Source organism: Lissotriton helveticus, chromosome 11 (assembly GCF_964261635.1).
Source record: "Lissotriton helveticus chromosome 11, aLisHel1.1, whole genome shotgun sequence".
Taxonomy (NCBI): domain Eukaryota; kingdom Metazoa; phylum Chordata; class Amphibia; order Caudata; family Salamandridae; genus Lissotriton; species Lissotriton helveticus.
The window spans coordinates 892,371,078-892,385,607 of record NC_136072.1 but is presented as its reverse complement, the minus strand read 5'-3'; the positions used below and the strand labels follow the sequence as shown (position 1 = coordinate 892,385,607).

Sequence of the window (14,530 nt, the reverse complement as noted above, 5' to 3'; positions counted from 1 at the left end):
GTTATTTTTCTAAAAAGGATTGATACAATCTATGCCTCCTTTTCTGAAACTAGTAGGAATTTTAAGTTTAGTCCCCCAGAAGAGACACTAAAGCGGTTTAGTTTCAAAAAGCCAACACTGTTAGACCCTATGGGTCTTCTTTCTGTGGTGAAAAAGAGCAACGCACCCCCCTCTCCCCAAAGCACTGCCACAAGAGAGGTGGAGCCAGAAGCTGCTCACGCTCCTCCTGGAGACACCAAAAGGGGAATCTGGACGACCTATGGTGAGGGGGCCACCAGTCTGACACCCAGGATTCACCATCAGCAGCAACAGTCTGCAGGACTACTTCGGCAGGGTTGGCTCGGCCCCTTAGTACAGCTTGATGACCAGCAGTTACTTGACTCACCGGCAGATGGCACCTCCCTTCCAGTATTCGAGGCCCCCTCGGGCTCCAATCACGAACTCCTTAGGGGGGAGTGGGGGGGGGGGTTGACTGCATGTGTTTAACAGTTGGGATGGGATTCACTTGGGGCGGCACAGGGCCAGGTCCCGGTTGGCACTGGTGCAGTGCTACACCGCAAAAGATGCTTAATGTTCTAGAAGGGGAGGTTCCTGTTCAGGCTCTATGTTGTTGTTTACATTACTGGTGTAAACCAGCTATCGAAGAGACAGGACCCACCGCCCTCCTGCAGTATCCCAACAGCACCCTTATACCTGACCATCCTAATGCCCGCCAGCACTGCCCAGCTCCACATACTGGAATCTAAGCGGTCTCCTAGATAAACTCCGGGCGCAGGCTGATGTTCCATTTTTCCAAGAGACACACCTCCTAGACATTAAAACCCCTTTCCATGGGCTGCTGCGACTACACCTGCATCTACCACGCTGATTTCACGAGAGGTTCTTAGGAGGGGGGGGCTATTCTGCTAGAGGGAAGCTCCCTATATCCCTCTCACAGAATGGTCAGACCCATGGGATAGATACATAGCAGTCTCCGGCCTCCTGGAACCCCCATTTATTAGTGAATGTGTATGTCCACCACCCTCACAACTTTCTTTGAAGAGATCGCAACAAGCCTAGTGGGGACCCTCCCTGAAGGTCTAGCCATCTTGGGGGGAGGGGGAGGGGGAGGGGGGGAGAAGGAGGGGGGGAGGGAGGGGGGGGGGGAGGGAGGGAGGGGCGGGGGCACATAGCAACGGGATTGCAGATCCTACCTCAAGGCCTTTCAGATCATTCCTCAATGGCCTCCGAAGAACCCCCACTATGTTGAAGGCTCGCCTCAAGTTAACACTTTCACTACATATCCTGGTGGGACCACAGACACATACTTTACCCAAAATGGTACCTCTGTGGCCTCCTCAGTTACCCTCTGGGACGCCTTTAAGGCATCTATCAGGGGGTTATTATCAGTCACATGACAGATCACAAACATGGTAAGACATGCCTGAGCTGGAGTCTCGGATTGCGGACCTCGAGGTCTGCTGTTTGAGTGATCCAGATCAAGTGCTGTGTGGACAATGAACCTACGCCTAGACAGTGCTCCGGCACCCACTCCTCAATAAGGCAAGGACTAGAAGGCTTGCCTCCCAATCCCACATTTATCAATGGGTAAACAGAGCGAGCACACCTCTTCATTGCCTGTGTTTTAACTTACAGCACCATTACTCGATCCTATATCTTACAGACAGAAACTGCGCAGAAATTCCAGGAGACATGGAGGTAGCCTGTGAATTTGCACACTTCTATGCAGACTTATTTGCCCAACATGAGGTGATCACTGATTCACTTATAACAGACTTTGTAAATGACCTCCACCGTCGAACCCTCACAGACTTTGAGTGACAATCCCTAGAGGGCAAGCTGATGAGCTAGCGAAAGCTTTAGGCCGACTCAACCCAGGGAAAGCAGCCAGACCAAATGTGTTTCTGATAAGACTTTCCCAAATGCTTCATGTATAAAATGGGCACCCACACTGGAAGCTGACCTCAGAGAGGCCCTGGAGAGCAAGCAACTGCGCTCGAATCTCCGGCGGGCCGAAATTGTGATGATCCACAAACCGGAACGACACCCCACACCTGCTCATCCTACTGGTCCATCTCCCTCCTAAACACAGAAGTGAAAATTCTCACCAAAGCGTTGGTGGACCGTCTATTCTCCATCATCATATTCTTGGTGTATTAAGACCCAGCAGACAGAATATTAGATGGCTATATAATGCCCTAGCCGTATCGGGCAGATTGGGGAGACCGTTCTCTTAGCCAAAATAGAAAAAACATTCAATTTGGTGGGTTGGCTGTACCGCTTTACACCATTCTCAGTTGACAACTTTGGGCTGCGCTTCCTTGGCTATCTAAGATTGGTCTACACGGACTGTAAGCTTGTGTCCAGGCAGGCTCTGCAACATCAGCACATGTTTCCAACACAAAGAGGCACATGGTAAGAGTGCCCAGTATCCCCACTCCGCTTTACCATCGTCATGGAGCCGATGGCACAGTGGTTAAGGACTGACAAAAAGGTAAGTGGGTTCAAGTGGGGACCTCGGACAGAAAAACCCTCTGCGCGGAGGACATCGTCATCTTCCTCACGGATTCAGAGAATTCAGGCCCTCGGGCACTGTTCATGTTCCACATCTTTAGGGAAACATCAGGTCTCTTTATTAATGTTGCCAAATCCTCTTTCTTCCTCACCCTCAATCACCTTCAGGACCTCACTGACCTTCGCATAGTGATACAACGTTTCTGCTAATTAGGGATTTACATCACATTGCAATCTCACACGGGACGGGTGCACAAAATCAGTGCGCTAGAGACAGACTTCCAGGCATGGTCAGCATTTGCACTATTCCCTCTTTAAAATGGTGTGCCTCTCACGTTTCCTCTATCAGTTGCAAAACTATCCCGATCACATACCTCCATCCTTCTTCCACATTCTTCATTCCAAACTCCACAGTTTTCTGTGGAATCATGGCTTTCCTCTCACAGCTCTTGCAAAAGGTTTCAAATCCACTTATAAAGGTTATATTGCAGCCACGGATGTCAAGGAATATTACGCTGCTTTCCACTTAGCAGTCGGCAATGAGTGGTGGTATGACACACAAAATGATCCTGCCTACGCCATAGAGAAATGAGAGCTCCAGGGAATGCCTATACGTTATTTGTTATACAGAGGTAAAGTGTGGGCGCCACTCCCACAGGCAACGAGCGCGGTTTTCAGTTTCTGGAAAATAACCCTTCAATGCTGGGCACGGGAGACCAGACTCTCAGAACAGACACCGCACCGCTGTGGAAGTACTCCCTGATGCCACAGGTAACGGCACTGGACAGCTTGCGCAAGTGGGTCTTGATTGGCATCTCCGTCCTGGGAGACTTAATGAAGGGACGATCCTCTCAACTTATTAAACATGGCAAACCTAATAGGATCTCCACCACAGCCCAGCCAGTTTTATTGCCATCTCTAGAGCAGTCATGCTCTGACCCCCTACATTATCAATTTGGATGACCTCCTGGAATACAAACCCCGGATGCCAAACTGTTACTTGGCAATCTAGGAGACCACAAAGTGAGACGGATTTATAGAACTCTTTTCCACCACAGCCTGACGCAGCCAGGGATTCCCATCCAGCATGGGAGTAGGACCTTGCCCCGTAGAGGATGAGGACTGGACCAAGGTCCGGGCCTCCCTGTGCAACTAGATTCTACTTAATTCAATTGCATTTTCTCAATCAGACCTATCTTACAAGGCACAGACTTAAGAAGAAGAATCAAACGATTCCCATCTTCCAGTCTCTGCTGTACCACCAAAGAGGGAGATTTCATACACACCACATGGTCTGGCAATAGACTAGAAATATACTGGAGGTAGGTTATCACTTGTTTAAGCACTGTCCTGGAGACATTCATCCTCTTCGACCTGAAACTAGGTCTCTTGCACATACCGGCTGACTTGAACCTGAATCAGCAGAGCCAAACACTTCTGCAATTAGGCCGGACGAGAGCCAAGAGAGACACTGCTCACAGATGGAAAGATAAAGATCCACCTCACTGGAGTCCTGGGAGGAGGGTCTCAACTGGTGCAGGAGGAGGGAGATCCCCATGCACTTAGCAAGGGGTGGTCTCCAAAAGTATACCAAAGTCTGGAGGAAAGGGGTTGTCCCCAAAAGAACTGGAGGAAATGGCTCGAATATAGAGGCATCACTCTAGACCCAAGACTGCAGTATGCAGAAGCCATGGGCTTGGAAATGTAGGCACAAAAGGGCTGGTATACAGTTGTTCGTTATATAGACTAATGAGCATGAAGTTGGATGGGGGAAGGTGATGTATAGGGGCAGAGCACTGGGCGAGAAAAATGGGTACCGTACACCATAACTGTTTTGTTATTGTTTTGAATCTTGGAATGACAAATGCACTAAAATCATTAAATGTGTTAAAAAGATCAAAGAAACCCACCGAGGAACAATCTGGAATTATACAGACTTGGCTCTATTAAACAATATGCAAGGATTGTAATAGAAAAATAACCAGCAACCCTAGTTTATTCTCACTAAAAGATTGAAATAGATTATTGTTGGCTTCAGTTGTTATTGGCGACAACAGGGCTCAAAGGCTTGGGCAAGGTTATATTCAGCTCCTAAAGGGAAGGCGGCTTAGATCCTCTCAATTCAACTGTACTTATAGGGCTCTTTAGTTTACGGAGCAAGCATTACAAATTTCAGATATGACTAAAATGTAAAAAGATCTGACAAAAGGTCCAACACTGTAACCTTGTTTCAGGAACATCGCAACCTCTTCTAACAAGAACTGGAAACCTGTATGCCTTAAGGAGGTGTGATGGGTGTTTAGGAAGTGTAACAGCACTAACGCCAACAGTGCTACAGGCAGAACATATAGAAACAGAATTTGTGGTCAGCCCTCCAGCAGAAGGTGGAAGAAGACTCTGATTAAAGAGCTGAAATGAGCACTAAAAAAGAAATCCATTTTCCCATCAAAACCATCTTTTCTGTCGAGGATGGCCCTTACATGAATTTCCCTTCCCTAGTCAATGTCCTTCGTAAAAGGCAATGTCAAAATCAGAAAGGTCCTACAAGTCTGGTTGTTCCCAAACAGAGTGTATTGCAGCTGCTGCACTTTCTGTATGACAAGAAGCCTACTCTGCTTATGATGTAATTAATAAATTGCTGAGCCATCTCAAACTGGTCAATGACTTCTTTACAGAGTAATGCAGAGATCATTAAGTAGTGGTTTATCAAATACCCCAAGCGCTGTACGTATTACAATGTATGAGATCCCTTTAGAATATTCCTCCTCAAAGGCCAATATATAATAAAGTAACAATCTCAATACATATTTGTATTGACTGCGACCACATCAACATTGAATAAACCTTTAACACTGTGCGGTTCCAGGGAAGGATAAAATGCCTTTAAACATAGGCAGCAATCTGCCCTGTATGACTGCCACAAAGCCCATGATACAGCTCAGTTTAATCACCCACTAAGTTGTACTGAAAGTCAGAGAGGGGTAAATGGATTTATTACACAAAACCATTCAGTCCACAACAAATCAAAGCAGGCAGTGGAATGAGTTTGTGGTGCCCTGGATGTGGAGTCCTGAAGTTACAGGCCCTTCAAAAGAACAGATTGGCAGCAATTATAGACTCACCATCTTATGAGATTCTCCCCCATGGCAATAAACAAAAAAATAAAAAAGCAAGACCCCGGAAAGGTCTAGAGGGGCACCTACCCAGATGGCGAGAAAAGTTAAACCTACATGTATACGGATCAAGGAGATTGTTCCCAAAGCCCAACTTGTCAATGTTTTGCAATTTGAAAAACCAACCCTTTTAAAACCCCAAATGTTATGTAATTACCCTTTTCTAATAGCTAAAAACAGTCACACAGGCTGTTGCAAAATTATGACATTTACCATTGTCTCCCAAATTCTCCTAAATAACAAAACAAAATAAAGTTGTAAATATGTAGAGGGTGGAACCTTAGTAGTTCACTTTGTGACGTTCATGCTGACCTCAGTCTTGCATAAATCATTGCTGAAAGCTCTTTCAAGAGACTATGCATCTCACAAAGGTGGGAGAGGAACTTCTCCAGGGACACCGACAATTATGAAGGAAATAAGTTAAAAGGAGCTTTGCCAGAATGACTGAACTCCTCTGGCAGGAAACCTTACCCAGATCATCAGTGATGAGGAGCTTCCCTTGAACTGAATTTCGGCATTGGTTGCTGGGCCTGCTGCTGTTTCCCAAGTTGAACTTTACTCTCCACATTATAGGCCGGTCACGATCACGGAGCTCAAGAAGAGTCCGGTCTCTTACAACCCTCTCTTCCTGTAAGGATATAACAAACAAGATAAAATGTGCCGTCCAGTGAAGGAAAACTGCCAAGAACGTAAGAATGCATACTAACATTGCTAAGTTATTATTATTAAACGGCTAGGCACTTTAAACATACTAAAATACCACTGACACAATCTTAAAAACAGACTAATTTGTGAAAGGTTTTTAAAAATATGTTTACCGCTAGTTTTTCTTTAATCTCAGCGATGCGGTACCAATAAAATAACATCTAAAAATATCAACTCATACTTTTTTTGCAACAATTCTTAACTAGGCGTTTAAGTAACAGACAAGCATAACACAAAGCCTAAATTGTTTCAGGACATCATTAAAAAAGTATGGATTCATACAGAGCATTAAATATAAAGAGCAGCAGAGCTCCACAGACGATAAGAGCAAACACAAAGGTTTTCAGTTATAGTAATGCAGGATTCCCAGTTCTACACTTCATCCCTCCCTGTAATCTTCCAAAGCAGAGAGTGAGGAGGTTATGGACACTAGGAGGGAATTCATTCCTTATATGAAACAAGAATAAGATCTGTAAATAGACGCAAGACTGCCCTGGCCAGTACCTGGTTACTAATATTCGAATATAAGAGTAGGGACTATATGGTCTATGTTTTGAAAGAAAAACTTTTTTTTTTAAAAACAAAAAAAAACAATCTTCATTGAACTTTTAAACACAACACCGGTTGACTCATGGGCTCGTGTAAGAAAGTCATCATAGCACTAGATTCACATGGGAAATGAATTGCCATAAAGTCAAGGCAAGACAACACAATCGTTTATATCTATGCGTGTGTGCTAGCAAGGAGAAGAGCTACACTCCTTCAACTATATATAAGGCCCGCTAGCCAGTACCGCAACATATTTAAGCCCTTTTGGGACCCGTGCAATACTGAAGCCATTAGGGCTCGCTGTGGTAGTGGACTGATACATATTTTGTCGAGCTCATTTTCATAGCTGTAAGAGTGAGAATATTTTTATTAAAGACATTAAGGGCTGGGATAAAAGATTCAGGCTCAGCGGGTGTAAGTAAAAACAAATTAACCAATTAAGGAGTTGTACAACACATGAATTCCATGAGACATAACCCTCAGTTTATATTTGGTGTTATTTACTACCAGCTGCAGCCCTCTGGATGTGTAAACAAAACCAGCAACTTTAAAGAGAAACCAGGGTGCATTATCTGTTCTTTCTGCTACAAACCACTGCCATTTTTCCATATTCTATCAGTTTTAGACGCACAGTGGGTCACACACTTTTATATAGGGCTGAACGCCTTATAGAGTTGTACATACTTTAGATACAAACCTAGTCACTCACTGGAGAATAACTAACTTTAGAGTGAATACTGTTTTTTTTACTCACTTTGCAGGTAAAATATGGACAATTTGATAAGGGCCTGTCTCTTCGTTTCACTGTTCTTTACCTCTTTCCTCCTTTTTGCTGTTTTTCTTGTTAGACTACTCAGGTTTTCATACATATTTCTGTTTATCAATGTTCATACAGGGAGGAGCCTAGCCTGCAACCTTGATGGCCGCCTAGATTCTCGGCTCCGCCGACCCTCGCGCTTTCCCCCATCATCCTGTCCTTTATCCTGCTTTTACACCCAGCGAGTGGAATGGGGAAACGATCCTGAACATAACGGCGTGTCTCCCTGCTCATTCCAGGCAATATCGGTGGTGAACCGTCCTCGCTCCTTTCCCGGCCCTACGCGGCAGTGGGACCGGGTCTTTGTCTGTGGGGGTCGGCCGGGCACGGCCACAACAGCAGCGGCCATCGCGGAGGAGGAGGAGCCGATCGGCTGGTGAGAGACTGTCGCGTTGTGCTCGTCGGCGCAGCGCTTCATTCCGCCCAGCGATTTTGCACGCCTGGATACATTGTGCCTGCTGGAAATACTCTGTATCATTGCCCGGCTTGGATGTGGTCTGAACAGTTTCTTTGTTACTCCTGCCCGTAACGGACGCCATTTTATGCGTCGCACTTCAGCACCTGCAGTGGAATCCTCGGAGCACGATTGGGGGTCCGGATGCTTGTTGAAAGCGCATCAGCCGGTACTGCGATGCCATCAGTTGCCCCCATGTCTCTGGCCCAGTTGTACTTAGCGGAACGTCGGCGGAGTGGTCTGTGGGTGGCGAGTGACAATGGCGACCGGCTTCCGGAACTGCCACACGTCCGTGAGCCTGGAGTAGAGGACACTGCTGCATCCTCTCTTCCTGAGACACCGCTGGGGATCTGTGCTGTCTTGTGCGCTCTGGGGGCTGTAAGCGTTGCTTTTCATGTCAACGCCCGAGATCTGGAGAGCCGGCTTGATGCTATTTCTCCTGTGGGCCGTGGTTGCCCCCAAGTGCTGCACACTGCGCCACACTCTACACCAGACCACAGTGAACTCCTTGCCGAGGTGCCTATGGAGGTGTTGGCGGCTCACGGTTCTGATTCTGCTGAAGTGCTGACCGCAGTGGTTCGGAAGAGGTCTGGAGTTCGTGGTTTCATGCACTGGTTGGTGTATCGTCCCCGGGCGCCATGTTTGCCACCTCCTTTGTGTTCTGGTGCGTGACTTTTCATCCCTTCCTGGAACTGTTATTGTCGCTCTGGCCTGCTGCTTCCGATGGATTGTGGCGCTGCCTTGATCCTTTTTGTATCACTCTTGGACTCGCAACAGTGGTTTTCGTGGACTTTTGTGGACGACCCCCCATTCTGTATTGGCCGTCCCGGGCGCCTCTCTCATCCGCGGCGCCGGCCGGACTGTTGGACTCCATCGACCAACTTGATCGCAGGGGGCAAGGTTAAGGCCGTTTTTTGGATCACTATTCCTTGCATTGCTGGGACTGTGTGGGATGAGCGGGACATTGACTGAATCGACCGTTGGTATCATATCGGGTGCGGGGTCCGGGAGCGGGCGGCCGGGAATATATCTGTTGATTGTCTTCCTCCTCCGCTGTTCCTTACCACCTTCGTTGTTTATTTCTCTCCTCCTCCACTTCTTGTACTTCTTGTACTTTTTCCCTTCTCTGGGGCAGTTTCGGGGCGACAGGCACGCTGTTAGTGGGTTAGGCCATAGTCATTACAGGGGTGCAGGGTGGCGGGTGTGGGGGGGGTTTGTTATTTTAGTTTGTTTTGTTCTATGGTCTCTATCGCTCTTTTCTAGCTTTAGGAGGGTTCTTTCCTCCTTAGTAGGGTTGGCTGTCTCTTGGTCTTGCACCTTATTTCTTTTTCGGGCGTCTCCACAAGCCCCTGTTTCTCACTTCTTTGGGGTGGGATTTCTGGGGTTTTATTTAGGGATGTTGTTTATTGTATTATGGCCTGTTGTTTAGTATTACCGCCTCGGTTGCCTTGATTATTTAGTTGCTACAGTCATTGCCTGCCTCAGCTCGCCAATGGGGTATGTCCCCCTTGTCTCTTATGTTTTTTATGTGAGGTGCTATGTCCTTGTTGTTGCAGCCCCTACTCTTCTTCAAAATTTAAAAATGAAAACCTCATATCCTTTGTTACAGTCCCCACTACCGCGTCTGGTGTACCTTAACATATCCTATTTGCCGATTGGTCTGCATTTCTCCTGTTTTTAATTGACTGTCTTTGCGGCCGGCCATGATGGTTGTGGGCCTGCGCATGTATCTCCTTATTTCTCCGAATAAAGGTTTTAAAAAAAAAAAAACTAAAAAAAACAAATGTTCATACAGCCTTGAAAAAGTCACTGTGTGACCAAACATGTGTCGGCTGTTTCTCAATATCAAGAACTGAAGAAAGTGAATTTTGTGAAACATACCTGTACTGAAGATCATTAATTCTACACATTCTCATAATAAAGAAACATCTCTCATCTCAACATTAGTCCTTACTGTCTGGACTCTGTACGTTTCTCACTAACAAGCCATCAAGTGCTTTGGTTTTCCCTGTTATAAAAGTATTGCATTGGATCCTCGATCTTGTTGTAACCCACACCTTTGGTAGTAGGGTGTGGGATGACCTCAGAAGCACCACACCAACATTTCCTGTACTTTGTATGTATTACTATACTCTCCTTATAATTTGTACATCAATACGAGGTGCGATTATTAATGCATCACTGCCGTTCTCTATAATAGTCTAGTTTTGGGTCCCGTGTACCGCATATTGGACATTTTACAGCTCAGGTGCTTTTTGCAAACTTGATACAGATAGCTCATATCACAGACATCATTTTAAAGCACGGAATACAAAACTCCACAGAGCCAAACCTTGCTTAAGAATGGATGGCTTTTGTTACAGTTTCAGTTGCCTAGCTCGTATTTGTGGCATTCCTCTTTGTGTGTTCGACCTGCCCATATGAGCTTTTTAGTTTTGTCACTGGTAGATTGTCATTCGTCTTGCTCCGAATGAGGCATTCTTGACCAAGATATATAAAATGTTTAACTCGTTCCTCTGGCAAGGTAAGAGACCCAGAATCTCTTTAAAAACACTTCAACAAGCCAAAGAAAAAGGAGGTCAGGGCCTTCCAATCTTCAGGAACTATCAAACTGCATATCTTTGCAAGCAAGGAGCTAACTGGCTACTCCCCCACTCTGACTACATTACAGTATGGGTGGACAAAGAAAGATCAAGCATTAATGAAATCCCGTAATCTGCTCTCCTAACCATGGATATCTCTTCCATTCCACATTGAAAATACATTATCCAGAATACCAAAAGAGCCCTGCAGCACGTAGATCAATTATCTGTGGTTAAAATTAACAAATTCAACTTAACCTCTCTTTGGAACAACCCTAATCTGATTGTAGACGGAGATATGGTTTTCAGGGAAAAATGGTCAAACAGCGGCATAAACCTAGTCAAAGACCTTTTTACAGGGAAACTCCCTTTGCCTTTCTCAGAGCTTCAAACACAATATGATCTAGACTCTTTAGATTTTTATAAATTTCTAAAGCTAAAGTCACAACTCACGCTACGTTCTATAAAACCTACCGACCCATCGATCCTCACAAGGATGCTACAGTTGCTAAAGTCAGGACGCGCCGTTTCTAAAATTTACAGACTTTTATCTCCTAAACCTCGTAAATCACAATTAAAGAGTGAGGCAGAATGGGAATCTGAAATCAACACCAGAGAAATCCCCTTTGACTGGGCCAAGATACATGTAACTCCCTTCTCAAATAAAATGTCACCAGTATTATCTCAAACAAAGCTAATACTAATAAAAAGGACATACTGGACCCCTGAAAGGATTTTTAAACTTTAAACGACCTTGCCCCATATGCTCTTCTAATGCCCCACCTTACAAACTTATTGGGACAACATATATGAGTGAATAAACAAAACATTTAACATCAACCCTCCTCCCCCCCAGGGAATTTGCTTATAGTCTACTGGACCCAATGCTTCCAGATGTGAATGACCACTATATGGTAGACCTTATGCTTACATTGGCCTGCAAAATAGTACTCAAATAAGTCTTCTACAGAATGAGGCAAGAATGGTTGGCCTTCCTTAGAGGGGCTGACAATATCTCCATACATTCCTCTATCTTGCCACACTCCACATAGGAAACTATGGAGGTCTCTCGATGCCTTCTCCTTTACAGTTGACCCACCGTGAAACCCACCTCACTACATTCCAACACACGAACACCGTATCCAGAGTCATCGTTCCCTAAAAGGAGTCCTCCCACCTGCCCCACCATTGCTAAAGATCGTATGTTATAGGATTATTTTCCTAGAACGTATTATAGTGATTTTGCTATGTCCTATATTATACGCCTGTCGTGTACCATAGATCGCATGTAGAAGGTGATATTCATAATCCACCTGTATCTCTCTAACATAATTACATTTACTACTGCATCGCACTTTGATAACTTGCTATCTCTTCTTTTTTTTCTTCTTTTATAATTTTCCTTGGTTTTACCATATGTCAGTATTATTGTTATTTAGTTATTATCACTGTGATTTCATTTGTATCATTTCGCACTATTCTTTTTGAAACATCAATCAAAAACAATTAGAAATAAAAAAATAAAAAAAACAGTCATGATTAAACGCCAGTCTGCTGCACTTCAGTGCCATCGCGTAGTCACTAGATAAACTTCAACAGAAAAGTGGAAGAAACTAGGTACACTTGCATAATCGCATGCAATTTTTTTTAATTTTGCATTAGTTATACCAATTTCCCCAAACTACATTATTAAGATACATTGCGTAATCAAGCGATATTCATGGCAAAATTTTAGAGCAAGTGCACTGGAACGAAGCGAATGACGAGAAGCACAGACAGAAATTTGCCCCAAAATCTCCCAAAAGGTATAAAGAAACTGCTTCAGAAAGAAAAAAAAGTCCAGTGATTCCACAAAGAGTTAATGAAAAATCATAATAGAGAACGCTGCTGGTGATCAAAGGGACACAGCCCATAGTTTCTGTTTGGATGTCTTTGCTGGCCATGTAAGAAAAGGTATTTGTGTGTCTTAAGAAATGTTCCGGGATCAACTCAAGCCCGATTAAATTACTGAAGCTCTTGTGAATGAGGAAGAGCTCATAAATGAAAACCAAACATACTCAAGTATTGGAACCATAAAAAAAGAAAAAGGAATTACTTTATGGGGCTAGTTTAGGGTTCAGCTGACTAGTTACTGTCCACCATATTACAAATGCCATTGAAATAATGCAATTGCAATACGGCGGACGGGCTATCCATAAAATCTGTGAAGGAATAACCTTTCTGACGAACTCTAAACCAGGCACTGTGTCATATTATATGTCACTACCACTGCCATGCTTCATTGTGTCTCTGCCAGACATTTTTGTGATCTTCACTCTGCCTAATGAAATCCATTTATAGCTAACTAGCTTTTGTAAAGTTCCCCAATCAACTAAGATTCTCTTGCTATACAATACGTATAAATAAATAAATTGAGGCACATATTGGGGGCAGATTTTGTGCACATTTAATCTATAAATTGCTTGAAGTGATTAAGGTAACTTGTCAATCTCCGCAAGGACTGATTATCAAAGGCCTTTCACAACATCGTAGGTAAGGAAATGGTAATTTATAACATGCTTACTTTAGTTTGAATCTGCCATGTCCGGTCTATGAAGGGAGCACGACAGATACCACATTGAAGAAAACAAATTCTTCATCGATTAGGCATGAATTTGCAATTCATGTTGTTTCTGAACTCTCCATTAGGATTATAAAGCACTGGAGAAAAGACATACACTTACCTGCTTGAAAGTACTCGTAAGAAAGTAGATGAGAGAGAGGCCAAACACCACTCCAAGCACCCAGCGCTTCCTCAAGATTTTACGCCACAGCATGGACATAAACTGCACCATATCCTCAATGCAGCAGAGCTGCTGTTATTGCCGAGGAATTAATTTCTTTAAGCTTCCAAATTCCACATGGGCATTAGAGCAAAGGAGTGACAAGAGACCAGACTTCATACACTGGCTTTTCATTAACTGTGAAAAGTAAATGGCAGTAGATTATGTGAACGATAGTAGGTTATGTGGAAATCTAGATAGTTGACAATGCACAAATTAACAAAACATACGAGAATACATATTATAATTCTATATTATCCCTTCTCAACATTCAGTTTAATGACTTTCAACACCCCTCCGTACCCCCCACAGATAACTACAACCATTACCACTGTGTATTTTCCACACCCTTCCCCTTGTGAATCTCAACTCCCAACAACTCGCTGCATTGTCCCCTTTTTTCCCCCTCGTGAGATTAACACCACATTTTACCTTGCCTGTTTGTACTTATCTGTCTCTCCACTACCTACAACACCCTACTTTGTTCTGTGTAGGCAAACGTCTTTCAAACGTGCAAACTCCCATCTCAGTTTAGACTCTCGGCTTGTGTTTCCATTCTCCATCTATGCCTCTGTACGGATCCTACCTCTACGATTTGCAGTCATTTGACATCTTTCCCATGTTTGTAATCTCCTCCATACTTCCACATCAGCCACACCCTCTCTTGGATATGCAGCTACGTTTTTGACAAATCAGGGTAAGGTGAAACAAGCAAAAGCAGACACAAACAGCATGCAACACAACTGTCTGATTTAAACAGTACAACTGCCAACTGCTGCAAATTACAGCCAGGGGGCACCCACTACCACACACTTCCCACACATCCATAAATAAAAGCAATTGCTACTCAAACTACTGCACATTCAGAAAGCACATAGTCCTCCTTAACAATGGTGGCAGCATTATTACAGTTT

The 14,530-nt window shown here is 44.3% G+C and overlaps 1 protein-coding gene across 1 annotated transcript in view; it reads right to left on the bottom strand.

Annotated features, from left to right (window-relative positions):
• SPRING1 (SREBF pathway regulator in golgi 1) overlaps positions 1 to 14,530 on the bottom strand; it is a 53,548-nt gene that overhangs the window by 32,536 nt on the left and 6,482 nt on the right. Inside the window, exons 2-3 of the mRNA XM_078667131.1 lie at positions 13,518 to 13,754; positions 6,159 to 6,315 (exon numbers count right to left, since the gene is read on the bottom strand). Coding sequence (XP_078523257.1) covers positions 6,159 to 6,315; positions 13,518 to 13,628 — 268 coding nt within the window. The 5' untranslated portion in view covers positions 13,629 to 13,754. The remainder of the gene's footprint in view (positions 1 to 6,158; positions 6,316 to 13,517; positions 13,755 to 14,530) is intronic.